At 48.1% G+C, this 17,955-nt stretch overlaps 1 protein-coding gene across 2 annotated transcripts in view; it reads right to left on the minus strand.

Annotated features, from left to right (window-relative positions):
• ESD (esterase D) overlaps positions 1-17,955 on the minus strand; it is a 111,859-nt gene that overhangs the window by 49,084 nt on the left and 44,820 nt on the right. For both annotated transcript variants that reach the window (XM_077483253.1, XM_077483252.1), the window contains exon 4: positions 17,569-17,667. In XM_077483253.1, coding sequence (XP_077339379.1) covers positions 17,569-17,667 — 99 coding nt within the window. The remainder of the gene's footprint in view (positions 1-17,568; positions 17,668-17,955) is intronic.

Here is a 17,955-nt window from a genome sequence, read left to right on the forward strand (position 1 = left end):
TCCCCTCCCCAACGCGTGTCAATACAGGGATGGGACTTATATTTGTCAGGGGGAATTATATTGGTCGGTTAGTATGTCAATCAATAAATAGTATCTCAGCGGTCATTTTCTTGTAGACCTTCGCTATCAGCATTGGACCAGCTCCTGTGATTGACAGGACACTGGTCCAATGCCAGTGGCTAAGGCGGAACTGTGTGTGTGTGTGTGTGTGTGTGTGTGTGTGTGAGAGACGTGAGAGCCGAGTGGAGGGGAGATGACGGCTCGGTGAATTCCAGAGGCACTCGCCCCCCTCCTTTCCCTCCAAATTACGATGTTGGCGTATAACACGCACCCCTGATTTCCCCTAGTAAGAAGTCAGAGTGACGAAACATGTCGGGGGCGTGGCTACATGGACACTGCTTTCATTGATATTAGACGTTACTGATCAGATCGATTCTGAGATGGTCGGAGCAGGCGGTTACTGATCTGGACTCGCATACAATGTTCGGGAATAGAGACCACGGAGTGGGTGAGAGTTAAGGCACACACTTTGGATCCACCGTGACCGTAGTGCACCGCCGAATCATTTGCACACAGTTTGCTGTGAGATTTTTTTCTTTGCTGGCACAATTTTTAAACATGTGAGTAGAAATATTGAAGTGTGGTTGTTAGATTTTTAATAAATTGGTTAAATAGTATCACGCTATGTGGAGAACTTTTTATTTTTCACATATGGATATGTCTGGCTTGGATTAAGCGTGACACGGACCCAGGTGTGGTCTACCTGCTCTTTTGCCAAACACGAGAGTGGGAGGCAACATCAGCTGGTGAGTGCGATTTCATTGAGAGAGGAACCACTAACACGTCGGTGTGGTGGAAGATTGAAGGATTTGACGAATATTCATCTCATTGATTTTCTTAAACATTTATCAGTGGACTTTTTTTTTTTATATAGCACAGCATCACTGGCTGTTATATTTATATTCACTTATACAGATCACTTTATAATTAACATTAGCGCTACTGAATTATTTCCTAATCATTATTTGCAGTACATAATTTAGGTATAATTCATTTGGTTGTATATGCAGATGGGCACTGATCGGGCTGCAGATGGGCATTAATCGGGCTGCAGATGGGCATTAATCGGGCTGCAGATGGGCATTAATTGGGCTGCAGATGGGCATTAATCGGGCTGCAGATGGGCATTAATTGGGCTCTTAAAATTATCTTCCCTCTTAAAATTAGGGTGCATGTTATACGCCGATAAATACAGTATACATGTTGATCCCTGTTGGTGGCTATGCTACACTTCAAATATACAGTATTTTATTATGTAATGTGCTGTAAATGGTGAGTCAGTTTCTATGCATCATCCGGAGTTTAAAATGAGTTAATGATGGAACTTTTTTTCATTGTTTTATTTATTATTTACACTCTAATGGGCCACGGTAGATAAAAGGAATTAATAACAGTCCGAATGATCGATACTGTTGTGATATCCATTATATGTGCCAATTAATGTTAATATGCAGTACTAAAGACACAGACAATAGAGTGTCCACGGTCTACAAGAAAATGGCAGCCGAGATACTATTTATTGATTAACATACCAACCAATACAATTCCTCCTGAGGAAGATACGTCACATCCCTGTATCGACGTGTTGGGGAGTGGACAGGATGGTGTAGGAGACAGCTGATCGGTCTCAACACGGAAGGGACACACCATTTCAGAGGTCACAGCGTTTTTGGCATCTAAAGAGTGGCGCACTGGGGGGGTGTGTCCGGATGTAAAAGGAACCAGACGTGTTCCAGAGGAGCTCCGGCGGATCCTGAAACAATCTGCCACCATCCTGTCATTACAATAATAGAAGAACCTTCAGAATCTCCCCAAACGACACCAGACATCTGCTGCACCAGCCCCGGCTGGAATTGCGGTGATCGTTGGACGATCGCGCCTCGGCAGGGTCACGGCTGGCTCCAGGGATCCGCCACCATCTTGAGGCCTACCTGCCTCGGACATCCTTGGGCTTGGGCACCGCAATCCGACAGAGGAGAGGAGACGATTCACCACACATCGCCATCAGCCGCCCCTGGGGGGGCAAAGGACGCAGAAGGGACCTGAAAAATCGAGGGGGGTCCGTGGGGCCGCTCCCGGGAACTCGCGGCTGCCACCATCTTGCAGCCTGGCAATCCACGGCCATCCACCGGCACCTGGGGGGCCCCTGGGTTCTCTCTACAGACCCCCGGGTGATTGCTGCATCTGCCCCAACTGGTATTGTGGAGCTCGGCCGACCGATCGCGTTCTCACAAGGCCGCAGCCGGCTCCACACCTCAGAGACCTTCCGCTATCTTGAGGCCTGCCTGGCCTCGGACATCCCCGGGCTCAAATTTACCGCAATCCGCAGGTGGTGAGGCAGCGGACCCCCCACAAGTCCATCGGAGGTCTCTTGGAGGAGGCTGAACTGTGTGGGGGCCTGGAGAAACACCGGGGGACCCAGAAAGGCCTACTGCGCCAGGCTCATCCTCTATCTTAAGGTACTGTGTGTGTGTCAGCTGCCCTGTATTATCTTCCCTGTGCCCCGGGGGTGACACCATCCGTGCCCCAGTACCATTGCTTTGCCCTCCCTGTGCCTCCACCCTCACAGAGGTTGTGCTCTGCTGAGGGCCCTGACCCGGTGCAGACAACTCGCCATCTACACACCTTTCATTCTGCCAACGGCACCACGAAACCTGCCTGCTCCCCCCTCCCCAGCAAAGGATTGGCTCCTGTGTCAGTGCACCAATCCTGACACTTTTATATTCTGTTGCCAGAACGCAAGCTCTCAGCCACTAGCCTCCTTCAGGACCTTCTTGCATCCCATGGGAGAACTCGGATGGGCCATCCTAAGACCCGCTGCTCCAAATCCGGCTCCAAAACTCCTCGTGCCCCCCCGCCAGAGGCAGCCTTGTCTGCAGGGCGGTATGCAGCTGGGATGGTGTCCAGTACATGGGCAGTCGGGGGCTCCCACAGGAGCAGAGATCCAAGCAGCCATAACCTCCTGCAAAGAAACTCTCACAGCAAAGATCGACTTCTTGACTGTGGATGTCGGCCTCATCCTCCAGGATATGGAAAAATTCAAATCGCGCGTCGCCAAAGTGGAGGACAGGGTTTCTACCGTGGAGGACATAGATCAGATTCCAGGGAGGTGAGGGCCTTGCAGCTACAGGTGAAGGTGCTCCAGGAGCGTGCAATAGATACTGAAAACCGCCTCCGGCGAAACAATATACGTATACTTGGGCTTCCCGAGAGAGCTGAGGGCCCTAGACCCGCAGAGTTCACTGAGCAGCTGCTATCCACCTTGTTCAACCCGGGGGAGGTACCGCCCACCTTTGTAGTTGAAAGAGCCCACAGGGTCCCACCGCTCCCTCCGAGGCACCTGCATGCCCTTTCCTGTTGCGCCTGCTAAATTATCGCGATTGGGACCGCATTCTGGCGGCGGCTCGTACCATGCCTTAAATCAAGTATGAGAATATCAGACTGCTCTTTTTTCCGGACTTCTGTCATGGTCGCCCCAGTGGTCCAATGGCATATAGGAGACCTGCCCGCAGAATCCCCTTGTTAATCCCAGAGCTTCTGTGGATCCTTCGCTCCTGTTGGTCCGAACCAGTCCTACACCAGCCTGGCACTTGTGCCCTCTGAACTCTTGAATTCCTGTTCCCACTTCCAGGGGTTCTCGAGCCAGAGGCTTACGAGAGGCCGCTCCCTGCATTCTGGGCTCTCATACCAGGTACGTGACAGTACTGGACAGCGATGTCCGAGCCCACGCAGGGAGCCTCCCCTATAGACGAGCTCTGCTGCCACTTAGCTGGACTTACCCAGGCAGTGAAGAACCTGCAGGAAGGCTGCGGCCGACTGGAAGAACGTGTCCAGGCCCTATCTGCTTCTACGCCAGCCGTCCCCGGATCTTCTGCTCCACCTTCGGTGGTGATGATGCCGCCCGAACCCAGGGTCCCTACTCCGGAAAGATTCTCCGGCAACCGGAGTAAATTCTGAGCTTTTCGGAACTCTTGTGAACTCTTGTTTGCCTTGCAACCGAGGACTCTCTCTCTCGAGGCTACCAAAGTGGGGTTTGTCATTTCTCTGCTGACAGACGAACCCCAGGCCTGGGCCCACCGTCTCCTGGAACGGAAAGATCCATCTCTAGATACTCTGAACGCTTTCTTTCAAGCTATGTCTCGGTTGTATGAAGACCCTCAGCTAAATGCCACCACAGAGGCAGCCTTGCTCGCACTACAACAAGGTCGCAGACCCGTGGAGGACTATGTGTCGGAATTTAGACGCTGGAGCTCCGACACGGACTGGAATAATTCTGCCTTACGATACCAGTTTCGCATGGGTCTTTCAGAGCCTTTGAAAGATGAACTGGCCCGTGTGGGTACCCCCGAGACTTTGGAAGCCCTCATAGATCTATCCATTCAAATAGACGCCTAAGAGAACGTCGCCTGGAACGTCCCGCCACAAGCTCTCGTCCTGTTTGGATGTTACCACGCGTGCCAAGTTCCACTCATTTAGCTCCTTCTGCTACTGCCATGGCTGCCCTGGACTCTCCAGAACCCATGCAGCTGGGGTTGCTCCGACCTTCTTTGACACCTGAGGAGCGCCAACGTCGTCGGGCCGGCAAACTTTGCCTCTACTGCGGAGAACCGGGACATTATGTTCGCACTTACCCTGCTAAACTTTGTAAGTGCTTTTCCATCTCTCCTGCTTCTCCACTCATTTTGTCGAACAATACTTCTCATTTGGCTGTACCTATTCTTTTGCAGCTTCCAGGAGGGAATATCCAAACCAGCGCAATAATTGACTCTGGGGCTTGTAGTGGCTTTGTGGATTTGTCCTTCGCCTTAAAGAATAACATTCCTCTTCGGGCTAGGGTGAAAGGACTTTCGGTGTATCTGGCTGATGGCTCTACTCTTAAGTCTGGACCAGTGACTCAGGAGACTTCTCCGCTGCTTGCTACCATTGCTGGGACTCACCAGGAGCTATTGTGCCTAGATGTTATCAAGTCTCCTTTGTTTTCTGTCATACTAGGCATGCCTTGGTTGAGAGCTCACAACCCACATATTAATTGGATCTCAGGAAGAATCGAGTTTCCTTCATCTTACTGTCTTCAGCATTGTTTTCCGGTCGTCAACAAAGACTCTTCTTCCCTACTCTGCTTGGAAACGGATGCCGAGGTCCGACAAGCTGTACCCAAGGTCTATCACAGCTTCTTGGATGTGTTTAGTAAGAAGGGCGCTGAAACCCTACCTCCACATAGGCCATATGACTGTCCGATAGAATTGCTTCCTGGGGCAGAGATTCCTTTCGGAAGAATTTTTCCATTATCTGAAGCGGAATTGGGGACCCGAGATCCTACCTGGACGACAACCTGGAGAAGGGGTTCATCCGACCTTCCACTTCCCCAGCGGGTGCAGGGATCTTCTTCGTTGAGAAGAAGGACCATTCCCTGCGCCCATGTGTGGATTATCGGGCACTTAAAGTCACAATCAAAAACCGCTACCCCCTGCCGTTAGTGCCCGAATTGTTTCAAAGACTGGGATCAGCTGAAGTATTTTCCAAGTTGGATCTTTGGGGTGCCTACAACCTCGTCCGCATTCGGAAGGGTGATGAATGGAAGACCGCCTTTCGTACACGTTTTGGGCACTTCGAATATTTAGTTATGCCTTTTGGTCTGTGCAACACCCCTGCCACATTTCAACACTTTGTAAATGACATTTTCAGAGACTACCTTGATCTGTTTGTAATTATCTATCTGGACGATATTTTGATCTTTTCCTCCACTCTAGCTGAACATCGGGAACATGTAAGAAACGTCTTATCTCGACTCCGACTTCACGGTCTTTATGCCAAGCCTGAAAAGTGTGTCTTCGAGCAACGAAGCATCCAGTTTCTCGGTCTGATCTCAGTGGAAGGTATTGAGATAGACCCCCAGAAAGTTTCTGCTATCCGGGACTGGCCTGCTCCTTCTGACAGGAAGGGGGTCCAACGGTTTGTGGGGTTCGCTAATTTTTACAGGAAATTCATTAAGGGGTTTTCCTCCATTATTTCCCCCATCACCGGACTGACCAAACAGGGTCTAAAGTTCCAATGAACTCCTGAAGCGCAAGAGGCCTTTAAAACCCTGAAGGACTTGTTTGTCTCAGCCTCAGTCCTAAAGCACCCCGACTCAACTCTGCCATATATCCTAGAAGTGGATGCCTTAGAAATAGCAGTCGGGGAAGTGCTTTCCCAAAGACAAGGGCCTAAATCCCTTCTGCACCCAGTCGCATTCTTCTCTCGTAAGCTATCCGAGGCGGAAAGAAATTACGACGTTGGTGATCGTGAGCTACTGGCGATTAAGGCGGCACTCGAGGAATGGCGCTATCTTCTTGAAGGTGCTATCCATCCGATCCTTGTTTATACCGACCATAAAAACTTAGAATATCTAAAGCAGTGATGGTGAACCTTGGCAGATGTTTTAGAACTACATTTCTCATGATGCTCAACCACACTGCAGAGTGCAGGAGCATCATGGGAAATGTAGTTCCAAAACATCTGGGGTGCCAAGGTTCACCATCACTGATCTAAAGACTTCTAAAAGACTGAGACCACGACAGGCCAGGTGGGCACTCTTCTTCACCAGATTTTCGTTCCACATCACCTATCGCCCAGGATCTAAGAACACCAAACCCGACGCTTTGTCCCGCATGTATAGTGAACCAGAAAGTCCTTCGTCCCCGGACACCATCCTTTCTTCAGGGAACTTCCTCTTGTTCCAGGGGGACTTACTGTCCCAAATCAAGCAGGCTTCTACAAGTAATGTTCTCCCGCCTGACACTCCTCTACTATCCAGGGATGACCTCCTTTGGCACAAGGAGAAGATCTACGTCCCTCAGGAAGTGCGAGTCTTGGTTCTGAGTTCCTGTCATGACCATTTGCTGGCTGGCCATTTTGGGGTACATAAGACCGTTGAACTGCTTCGACGTACGTTCTGGTGGCCACAGTTGAAGAGGGATTGCAAAGAGTATGTGGAGGCATGTGTCACCTGCATTCGGAACAAGGGCAGCAAGTCGAGAGCTTGGGGTCTGCTGAAGCCGTTACCTGTTCCGGATAGACCATGGAGGATGATCTCCATGGACTTTATTGTTGAGTTGCCACCTTCAGAGGAATATTCCACAATCTTTGTGGTGGTGGACAGGCTTTCCAAAATGGCCCACTTTTTGCCAATGAAGGGCACTCCCCCTGCCGCAGAGACTGCCAAGACTTTCATCAGGGAGATTGTAAGGCTCCACGGCATCCCCGCTAATATCACGTCAGATAGGGGGGTGCAATTCACCTCCAAGTTCTGGAAAGCACTCTGTGGGGCTCTGAAGATTGAGCTCTGCTTCTCCTCTGCCTATCACCCCCAGACCAATGGCCAAACTGAGAGGACGAATCAGACGCTGGAGCAGTATCTGCGCTGCTTTTCTTCGTTCTCTCAAGATGACTGGGCTTCGCTTCTATCCTTGGCTGAATTTGCATATAACAACTCTGTTCATTCTGCCACGAAGCAAGCCCCGTTTTTTGCAAATTTAGGCTTTCATCCGCTGTTCCTATCCAACAACCTCCCCGAATGCCCGGTACCAGCTGTACAAGAAAACCTTAACTTCTTCAAAGCAAACAAGCTTCTGCAGGAGACCATGGCTAAGACTCAGAACTACAATAAGGAGGTGTTTGATAAGAAGAGAAGGGGGGAACTTGATCTCAAGGTCGGGGGATCAGGTCTGGTTGTCCACCTTGAACTTAAAACTGGGTCCAAGGTTTGTGGGTCCTTTTCCGATTATGAGGAAGTTGAATAGCGTGGCATATGAACTGAAGCTTCTAGAATCATTTCGGATCCACCCAGTTTTTCATGTGGCCCTACTCAAACCTGCAGTTCCGGATTCTTTTGCCAACTGAAATGTCGGTCCCCCGGAACCTGTGATCATCGATGGAGAAATCGAATAGGAGGTTGAATCCATTTTGGACTGTAGGAAGAGACGTAATCAGATTCAATTTCTGGTAAAATGGAAGGGGTATGGGCCTGAGGAAAATTCCCGGGAACCGGAATCTAATATCCATGCTAGAAGATTGATCCTTGCCTTTAAAAAGTCCCATCCGGGTAAGATGGCACAGTTGGGCATCCGGAGGCTGCCCCTTGGGGGGGGCAATGTCATGGTCGTCCCAGTGGTCCAATGGCATATAGAAGACCTGCCCGCAGAATCCCCTTGTTAAGAACTTGTCGGTATCCTTGGGCGCACGTTAGCGCGAACGGACGCATGCGGGTGCGCGTTGGTACGAACGGGCGCACACGGGTGCGCGATGGTGCGAACGGACTCACGCGGGTCACGAACGGGCGCACGGTTACCCGTGGAGGCGCGCAGACAAGCCGTGCAACCGTTTTTGGTGCCCAAAGGGCTACTTAAGGAATCTGCCACTGTGCCTCCTTGCTGTCCAGTCTACAGCGTGTCCGGTTATTCTGCTATTCGCTATCTGTCTGCCTCTGATTCCTGTTACCCGGCCTGTTCCTGACGACATTTGCTTGCTGCCTGCCACTGACCTCTGGCCCGTCTGACTACGCTTCTGCCTCTTCCTGTGTACCGTTGTTGCCTGCCTGTTACCGACCCGGCTTGTACTTGACTCTGCTGTCTGTCACCTGCTGTTCCTGCGTGAACGCCTGTGCCTGCTGCCCTCTGCTGTCTGCCACCTGCTGTTCCAGCCCGTCTGCCTGTGCCAGCTGTCTTCTGCGTTCTTACCGGTCTGCCGGGTGTCTACTATCCAGCGCTTCTGTGGATCCTTCGCTCCTGTTGGTCCGGACCAGTCCTACACCAGCCTGGCACTTGTGCCCTCTGAACTCTTGAATTCCTGTTCCCACTTCCAGGGGTTCTCGAGCCAGAGGCTTACGAGAGGCCGCTCCCTGAATTTTGGGCTCTCATACCAGGTACGTGACAACTTCTCTCAGGAGGTACAGCAAAGACGCAAATCCTTTACTGATGTGAGATGCCGGCTTCGAGAAAAAGGAATCAGTTTCGGCCTTTTGTATCCCAGCAGTCTACGAATTACTGACTGGGACAGCACTAGTTTCTTCGATACTCCGGAGGCTGCAGCGGCATGGCTGGACAACCGCTAAACATGGTCGGCCGATGGGAAGAACGGTCTCTTGCTGATTTCCCGCATTAACTGATCTCTGTCCCCAGTCCTCTCCTCCCTACTACATCTCACTTGTACCCATACTGATGATTATTGACCCCCTTTTTGTCTTTTGTTGCTGGCTAGGATGCTGTTTACTCCTTCCTAAGGAGCTCCAATGCCTAACACTGACTCAACCCACCTTTGTTCAGAAGCGCCCCCTGTTCACCCCTCCGTTTCCCCCTCCACACTTGGATTCCCTTCCCGCACTTGAGACGGACTCTCTCGGGAAGGTTTGTATCCACCTTCGGCCCAGTGGCCCAACGTCCAGGGGTCCCAGTGACCTAAAGACTATGTTTTTTCTAGTTAAGGGACAAAACCCTGCATCGGTTTGTATGGCTCTCTGGCCTATTTTTTTGGTCATTGAACTTGGTTCTCATAATGTTTGGGTAGGGTGTTATATGTTCTGGGGGGAGGGGTTTTTCTGCCTTAAAGTAATGAATAAGTACTGTGCTGCTCATAGGCTGGCTATCTACTGGTTGGTTAGGATCATCCTGCTTCTGTTTCCCCCTGGTGTTCCATGATGGCCCCCTCAGACGCAGAGTCGCTGACTATTATATTGTGTGTCGTCAGGGGCCTTAACTCCAAATATAAACGTTCGCTCCTATTCCATTATTTGAAGCTACATAACCCCCACATAGTACTGCTACAGGAAACGCACTTAACTGGTAGTAAGGTTCTGGCTTTGAAAAAACCCTGGGTGCAAAGGGCCCTTCATGCGACCTACTCTTCGTATTCTCGAGGGGTATCTATATGGATCAGTAAACAAGTTCCATGTGCAATCCATGAGGTTCATTTAGATCCCCAGGGGAAAATTTGCTATGGTGGTGTTGAGTATCTATGGTAAGAAATATGTCATTGTGAACATCTATCTGCCTCCGAGCCAGATACACATTCTGTATACATTATATGAAAGGTTGGCTCCACATTGTCCAGCGAGTGTCCCGTTCATGGAAGATTTCAATGCCACACTGTCACGGGATCTGGATAGACCCTCCCCCCACACTCTACTTTCAATCCTGACCTTGGTGTGTGGGCCCAGGCTACAGAATTCAAAGAGGCATGGAGGTGGCTTCATCCCCAGGATAGAACGTACTCCTGCTTCTCATCTACATTTAAAACATCCTCCCGAATTGATTTGGCTTTTGCCAATAATGCCCTCCTGGCTAGTATCCAGGAGGCCAGTTACATTCACTCTGGCCTATCGGATCATCACCCTCTTAAACTAACCATTAGGACCACCAAGATAAGAAGCAAAGCCCTCTGGAGATTACAACCCCACTGGATCAACAATGAGACAGTCCATGCTAGGGGTTATCCACCCTTGCAGGACTATTGGGTGCACAATGAGGGGTCAGCCTCCCTGGAGATGACATGGGATGCTTCCAAAGCCCACGGCAGGGGTCAGTACGTTTCGGCCGTGGCGGCAGGTGGAACTTGGGGACAAGGTCTCTGACCTACAGTACAGGGTCGAGGAGGCTCTGAATCAGTATTCGGCCTCAGCTACAATACCCAAATTTGAGCAACTTTCCTCGCTTAGGTGAGAATTGCATCTCCATGTCTCAGACACCACCAGGCTAGGTATACAACATTGCAGACAGGAGTATTTTGAGCATGGTGATAAGAACAGCAAGCTACTAGCGATGTTGGAGCAGCAGGATAAGCCCTTAGCGGTTATTTCAGAAATTCTAATGGCAGGAGTATTGGTTACTTCTCCGGAGGACATTCTGTCTGCTTTTACCAGGTTTTATACCTCTCTCTATGTTTCCTCACTCCCTGATGGATTTGACCCTAGTCCTATGACCTCCATGTTGGACATGATAGCATTGGGTGGCTCTCTGACGCAGAGAGACAACTCCTTGTCTCAGAGATTACATCAGAAGAGGTGACGATGGCCATCGGGTCTTTCCCGGCTGGGAGGACCCCGGGGCCAGATGGACTACCCATAGAGTACTATAGAGTCCATGTGGAGCTACCTGCCCCCAGGCTGGCTCAGCTGTATCGAGCCTGTCTTCAACAGGGCTCCCTGCCATCCTCTATGAGGGAGGCCCATATTGTTCTCATCCCAAAGCCTAATAAGTTGTGCGCCTCCTACAGGCCAATAGCACTCCTAAATTGTGACTTGAAAATACTAACCAAAATACTGGCCACTAGACTTAATAAGGTGATTAAATCTTTGATTGATCCTGATCAAACGGGCTTTATGCCAGGTAGGTCCACAGTCCAAAATCCGTAGATTGGTTTCCAATATCCATGCCCCCCACACTAATCAAGGCACTAGGACCATTGCCACCCTTGATATGGAGAAGGCATTTGATACGGTGGAGTGGGTGTATCTGTGGGAGGTGCTCAGAAGAATGGGCTTCCCACTGAAGTTTATTGCCTGGATGCGCACACTGTACACCGGTCCCCTAGCATGGATTAAATTGAATGGCTTCCTGTCTCCTCCGTTCCTCCTGCAGAGGGGCACCAGGCAGGGATGCCCTCTCTCCACATCCTTGTTCGCCCTGGCCATGAAACCTATTGGGAAGGCCCTCAGGAGCTCGGCCGAGGTCCGTGGTCTTAGGGCCAGCTGGCTGGAGGAGAGAGTGGCTCTCTACGCGGATGACTTACTGCTTTTTTTAACAATGCTGGTGACTCTCTGCGGAGCGCACTTGTAATCATGGACGCCTTCTCCGCCTTTATCGGGTTGAGGGTGAATTGGCATAAGTCTCAGCTTTTTCCGGTGGTCGAGGGGGCCAGGTCCTCCTCGTTCCCTTCTACCCCGCTCCAATGGGTGGATAAGTTAACCTATTTAGGTATCATTATTTCAAGAGGGGGGCGGGGATTTTGTCCAGCTTAATCTTGAACCTGTCCTGGTAGGGATTAAATCCAAACTGAGGGTGTGGGGCAATCTTCCCCTCTCCCTCATTGGGCGCATCAATCTTCTAAAAATGAAAGTCCTCCCCAAACTTACGTACATATTTAGGAATTCCCCGCAATGGCTGAATAAAACCTTCTTTAATTCTCTTAAACAAATTTTTCTTTCATTTATTTGGGGGTCTGGATCGCCTAGATTCAAGTATACCACTCTGACCAGGCCTGTGGATAGTGGAGGCTTGGCTCTACCGGACTGCCACAAATACTTCTTGGCCACTCAGCTTGTAACCGTCCACTGGTGGTTGCAGCCGGATCTGACTAATTCTGCTACGGTGTTGGAGGCAGCTATAGTGGGGTCTCTGGAGGCCTTGAAAGGGTTGGTATTTAGGGGGCCAAAAACACCTCATTGCCCCACCCCTTCTATGCGCACCACTATGAGGGCGTGGAAGAGGCGCTGAGGGCATCCCTGACAAACACCTGGTCTCCTCACACCCTCCTGTGGCTGAATCCTAACCTACCACAATTCACTACCATCCCGGATCCACAGGCCTGGGCCAAATACAAAATACTGACTCTTGAGCATGTTGTCACCAATGGGGAGCTTGCTCCCTTTCATGTATTGCGTACCAAATTTAATGTGCCTGCACGAGCCCATTTCAGGTATCTACAAATCGCCCATGCGTATATATGTCAGTTCTTAGGTCAACCAATTATAATGGAATTCTCTGAGCTCAAATCCACCCTTCGGGTGAAGAATTTGGGGAAACCCACCTCTCAGATTTACGGGTCCCTACTGGTTGCTGCCATCCCCGAGCTGTCCTCCCCTCCGCAGGAAATGGGTGGGGGACATACCGGGGCTGGACGAGGACGATTGGAGGGAGATTTGGGACTTTCCGTTTTCTTCCCTGGTCTCAGCTAGGGCCAAATTGGTCAAATACAAAATTATACATAGAGCTCACTACACACCCCACAGGCTGCATCAGATGTCGCCAACGCATTCCCCGGCGTGCTGGCGATGCTCTTATCAGCCAGGGGACTTCTTTCAAATTTTCTGGGCTTGCCCAGCAATTGTACATTACTGGAAGGCAGTTCTCCAGGTGATAAATAATATCACTAAGGCTAATGTTCCGTATGATCCTAAATATTGTCTGCTGAGGCTAGTGCAGTGTTTCTCAATTTCAGTCCTCATGGCCCACTAACAGGTCATGTTTTCAGGATTTCCCTCAGATGAAACAGCTGGGGTAATTACTAAGGCAGTGAAACTGATCAAATCACCTGTGCAAAATAATGGAAAGCCTGAAAACATGACCTGTTAGTGGGCCATGAGGACTGGAATTGAGAAACACTGGGCTAGTGGAACAAATGTCCATCCATAGAGCTAGGAAAATACTCATATCCCTATTACTGTACTATGCACGCAAGGCCAACACGATGAGCTGGAGACAATCATCTCCCCCCTCTATCAGGTTCTGGAAGGGCCTAGTGAATGCCAGTTTGTCCCTTTATAGAGCCACCTACACGAGCAGGGGTTGCCCGCAGAAATTTGAAAAGGTGTGGACCTGTTGGTTAGATGATAACACTACGGCAACTGATGCAGTAGATAACCCTTAGATCAACATTACGGTTATAATATGGTAGTAGACTGACCTGGGTGTTCCTATGTCATTTTATCCTTCATTTATGCTATTGAGCACAGATTCTCCTGCTGTTAACCTCTCCCTACATTGGGGTATTAATAAGTTAAGTTTTGGTTGTTGTCGGTCTGCCCAGCTGAGGCCTGTTGCTTCAGAGGCAGACCGATTATGTTATGATACCTGATGTGCTCTGCTGCGGTCTGTGGCCGCATCAGAGTTTCTGCCCCGGTGTGGGTATCGTTGGCCACTGTGTGGGCAATTTTCTATGCTATTGATAAACTCAAAATAAGAGTGGTGCACTGAAGAACCCTTGAAATGTGAGTACCCTATTAAAGGGGCTAGTGCTTAGTAATAAAATTTTAAAACAATATCACACTTTCTAGTTTCCTTTTTCATATGTATGTATGATAAAACGTGCCATCAAACAGCCCAGGACCCTATCACAGATACCAAACCCTGGGGTGGTTCATATGCATGTTTTCACCAAGCTTAACTGCAAACTCACACGCTCTAAGGTGAGCGCATACACTGAAGGGGGGAGCACCTGAGTGGACACAGGAACACGCTTGCTATCACCATTATTTGGATCTGATTATTGTCTTTTGGAATGGCCTTTATATTTTATTAACGCATGTCTTCACATGAATTGTTTGCCATAGAATTTTTGCACTTAGCACTTTAGTGCACTGGAACGTAATTCTGCATTGAATTGGAGCACTTTAATAAGGACTTTTTTAAAAAAATATGACATGTGATGATAAGATTTTACACGTTGCATTATATTGTTGCACGGAGTCACTTTATTGATAAAAGTATTGTCACTGGGGCACTTTATGTATTGTATATACGTGTAGCACTTAAGACACAGTTTGAGTATATGCTTTATAGTGATTTGTGGTATTTTGCACTAAAATATTAATTATGGATATCACATGCCAATTAGGATAGCACAGCACTTACCTTTATATTTATTACTTCTACACAGTCATATGGGACGTGATCAGTGCTAGCAGCTATCTAGATAGAAGTCAGTACATGTTTATGGTAGCTCGCAAGATTTTTTGTTGTTATTAAGAAGCAAGCATTGGGTTTTTCTGACATTTTTATGTGTGCAAAAAGCATCACTTCCCTCTCTTCTCCTCACTGGCACCATTGGGTCCTGCTGCTGTCAAATCAGTGAAAAGGGAGTGGGGGATAGGGCTGAGCTGTGTGTGTCAATGCACACACAGAGCATGGCTCGAGATCAAGCCTGTATGAGTATACCATAGAGAAAAGGGGAGAAAAACTGCGCTAAGGTGAAATTAAAAAATGAATCACATATATTACTCCTAAACGAAACTGATTTGGCTGCAGCTTAACTGTGTCACATAAATACAGAAAAACGAAAGAGAAAAATAATAAGCCGCGCTAAATCACACAAACATCAAATTGTGCATAAATAAATGAAAAAAAAGAATTGTGGACTGTTAGCAGCCTCTAAACATAAATTGATATAAAATCACACCATAAATAATATATGCATATAAATGTTATAAGCTCAGGCCATGCAAACCGCTCATTCCTTGCAGTATAAGACCAAGTCGCATGTACCTATGTGTAATAATGCAAACTCTAAAGACACCCAGTGTATGAGTTACAAGTCCGTATATATAAGCCACCAAAAATTCTCTCAAAAAGTGTGAATAAAGTCCTCCACAAATGAACCGTAAATAATCCACTGCTAAGTCCAATTAGGTAGTGCTTGATCCGCCACCAAAAGAAATTAAATTTGCCGCTTACCAGAAAGACATGACCCCCCACTACAGAGGGTCACCAAAAGCATATGGATATACACTCGTCTTCCAGTCAAGAGGGGTCCTCGATGTTCTCCTTGCGCCGCCACTCCAGAAAAGGTTGTGGGGAAGCGCTCCCAGAAATCTTTCTCATAGATCCAGAGGGACTCAGGATAGGGATATCAAAACCATGGAAGAGAGATAGAACTCCAAATAGTGTAAAACCCTTTATTACTAAAGATAAAAAAGTAAAATTGCACTTACAGTGTATAAAAAAATCAAAAGCCTTGAGTCCGTTGCGCCGGCCGGACGCATGCGGACAGACCCGTTCTCCTGGAACTGTTCCAAACACGAGGTGACGTTAGCGTATCGCTCAGCCCTACGTGTTTCGCAAAAAAATTGTGTCATCCAGTCCCTCTGGATCTATGAGAAAGATTTCTGGGAGCGCTTTCCCACAACCTTTACTGGAGTGGCGGCGCAAGGAGAACATCGAGGACCCCTCTTGACTGGAAGACGAGTGTATATCCATATGCTTTTGGTGACCCTCTGTAGTGGGGGGTCATGTCTTTCTGGTAAGCGGCAAATTTAATTTCTTTTGGTGGCGGATCAAGCACTACCTAATTGGACTTGGCAGTGGATTATTTACGGTTCATTTGTGGAGGACTTTATTCACACTTTTTGAGAGAATTTTTGGTGGCTTATATATACGGACTTGTAACTCATACACTGGGTGTCTTTAGAGTTTGCATTATTACACATAGGTACATGCGACTTGGTCTTATACTGCAAGGAATGAGCGGTTCGCATGGCCTGAGCTTATAACATTTATATGCATTTATTATTTATGGTGTGATTCCATATCAATTTATGTTTAGAGGCTGCTAACAGTCCACAATTCTTTTTTTCATTTATTTATGCACAATTTGATGTTTGTGTGATTTAGCGCGGCTTATTATTTTTCTCATGAGTATACCATAGCAGGTAAGCATGACATCTGTCATTTTTAAAATCACTTTAAAGTGGATGTAAATCCCTTTTTTTTTTTATTAAGTCTAATATCTGTTACAGCAGAGGATGTCATTTCATCTGTGCCCAGTCTTGCCATGGAGTGTTTTTCCAGCTCTGAGCAACCCTCGTCCGTATCCTTTCTTGAGGAGGGTAAAAACAGACACACAGAGAAATAGGTGTCTGTTTTTACCTCCTGGCTGTGAGTGACAGACGATTTCCTTATCTCATGCAGGAGCATGAGAGAGGCATTCTGTGTACTTCGACTTTCACACTGGAGTGAAAGGGGCCGGTTTTTTTTTTAGGCGCTATTTTTAGCGCTGTAGCGCCTGAAAACCACCCCAGTGTGAAAGGGGCCTAAATGGTAACGAGATGCAGCAATCTCCTTCTCACACACGATCGGTGTGTGAGTAGGAGAACTCTGTAACAGCTCGTTACAGTGGTTTGTTGACATTTAGTGATCAGCTGTGAAAGGATCACAGCCGATCACAAGGTAAACAGCCGCTGGCCAATGGCTGTTTACTACCGGTGACGAACAGTGTCCCCGAGACATGGCCAATGGCTGTTCACCCCCCTGGGGGGGGGGGGGGGGGGGGAGGGAGAAACAGGGATGGTCGCGCACATTCTCTGTTTAAATGGGAGGCCATCATATGACGCCCTCACAGAATGAGAGCCGCGCCCCTGGCTGTCATATGATGGCCGGCGAGCGGCAAGCAGTTAAAGAGTGGTTCACGGTGGAGGATTACTCTTCAGGTGACAGCAGTGTCTTTTCACCTATTTTACATTCACCAGGAAAGAGTATCCATTGCAGAGAAGCACTCTTCAGGTGACAGGCAGCGCCATTCACTCCTATACTCATATCGTTTTTACTACTCTGGTTGGAGCTCCTTGGGGGAGGCAGCAGCCCAGCCTACACGTAAGTGCGGAATCTAACAAATATTACAAATTTTATTTAGCTATATTATCTGGTGAAATAATTCTTTATAAGCACAAAAAAAATGATGAGCATCTCAAATCAGCACAGCAGATTCTATAGGAACATTTTTTTTTTAAAGGTATATAAAAAAATAAAATAATAAAAAACCTACGTGGGCTGGTGTCAGGTGCCACTATGATCAGCCCATGCTCAGAAGCAGCTTGATGAAAGGCAGCCTTGGTGATGAAATTTTGTTCATTACATGTTAACCCTGAAAATAAGCAGAAGTAAAGCCATGGCAGATTATATTAAATTAAAAAAAAAAAAAATTAATACCTATCATATAGCACACTCGATTCTATATATTTGGAATATATAAAAAGTACAGGCCTAAATTGGTAATACATACTACATAATGATACAATGTTTCAACTACCACATACTACAAAGAAAGAATGGTATCTTATAATGGCATCATATAATTTGCATTAAAAGGACAGCTTGATTGATAATTGTTTAGACAGGCAAAGATTAATCCAACCTGACAGAAAATCCAATC

The sequence above is a fragment of the Lithobates pipiens genome, unplaced genomic scaffold (assembly GCF_037356315.1).
Source record: "Lithobates pipiens isolate NorthernLeopardFrog02 unplaced genomic scaffold, aLitPip1_a1.2 Scaffold_16, whole genome shotgun sequence".
Classification (NCBI taxonomy): Eukaryota; Metazoa; Chordata; class Amphibia; order Anura; family Ranidae; genus Lithobates; species Lithobates pipiens.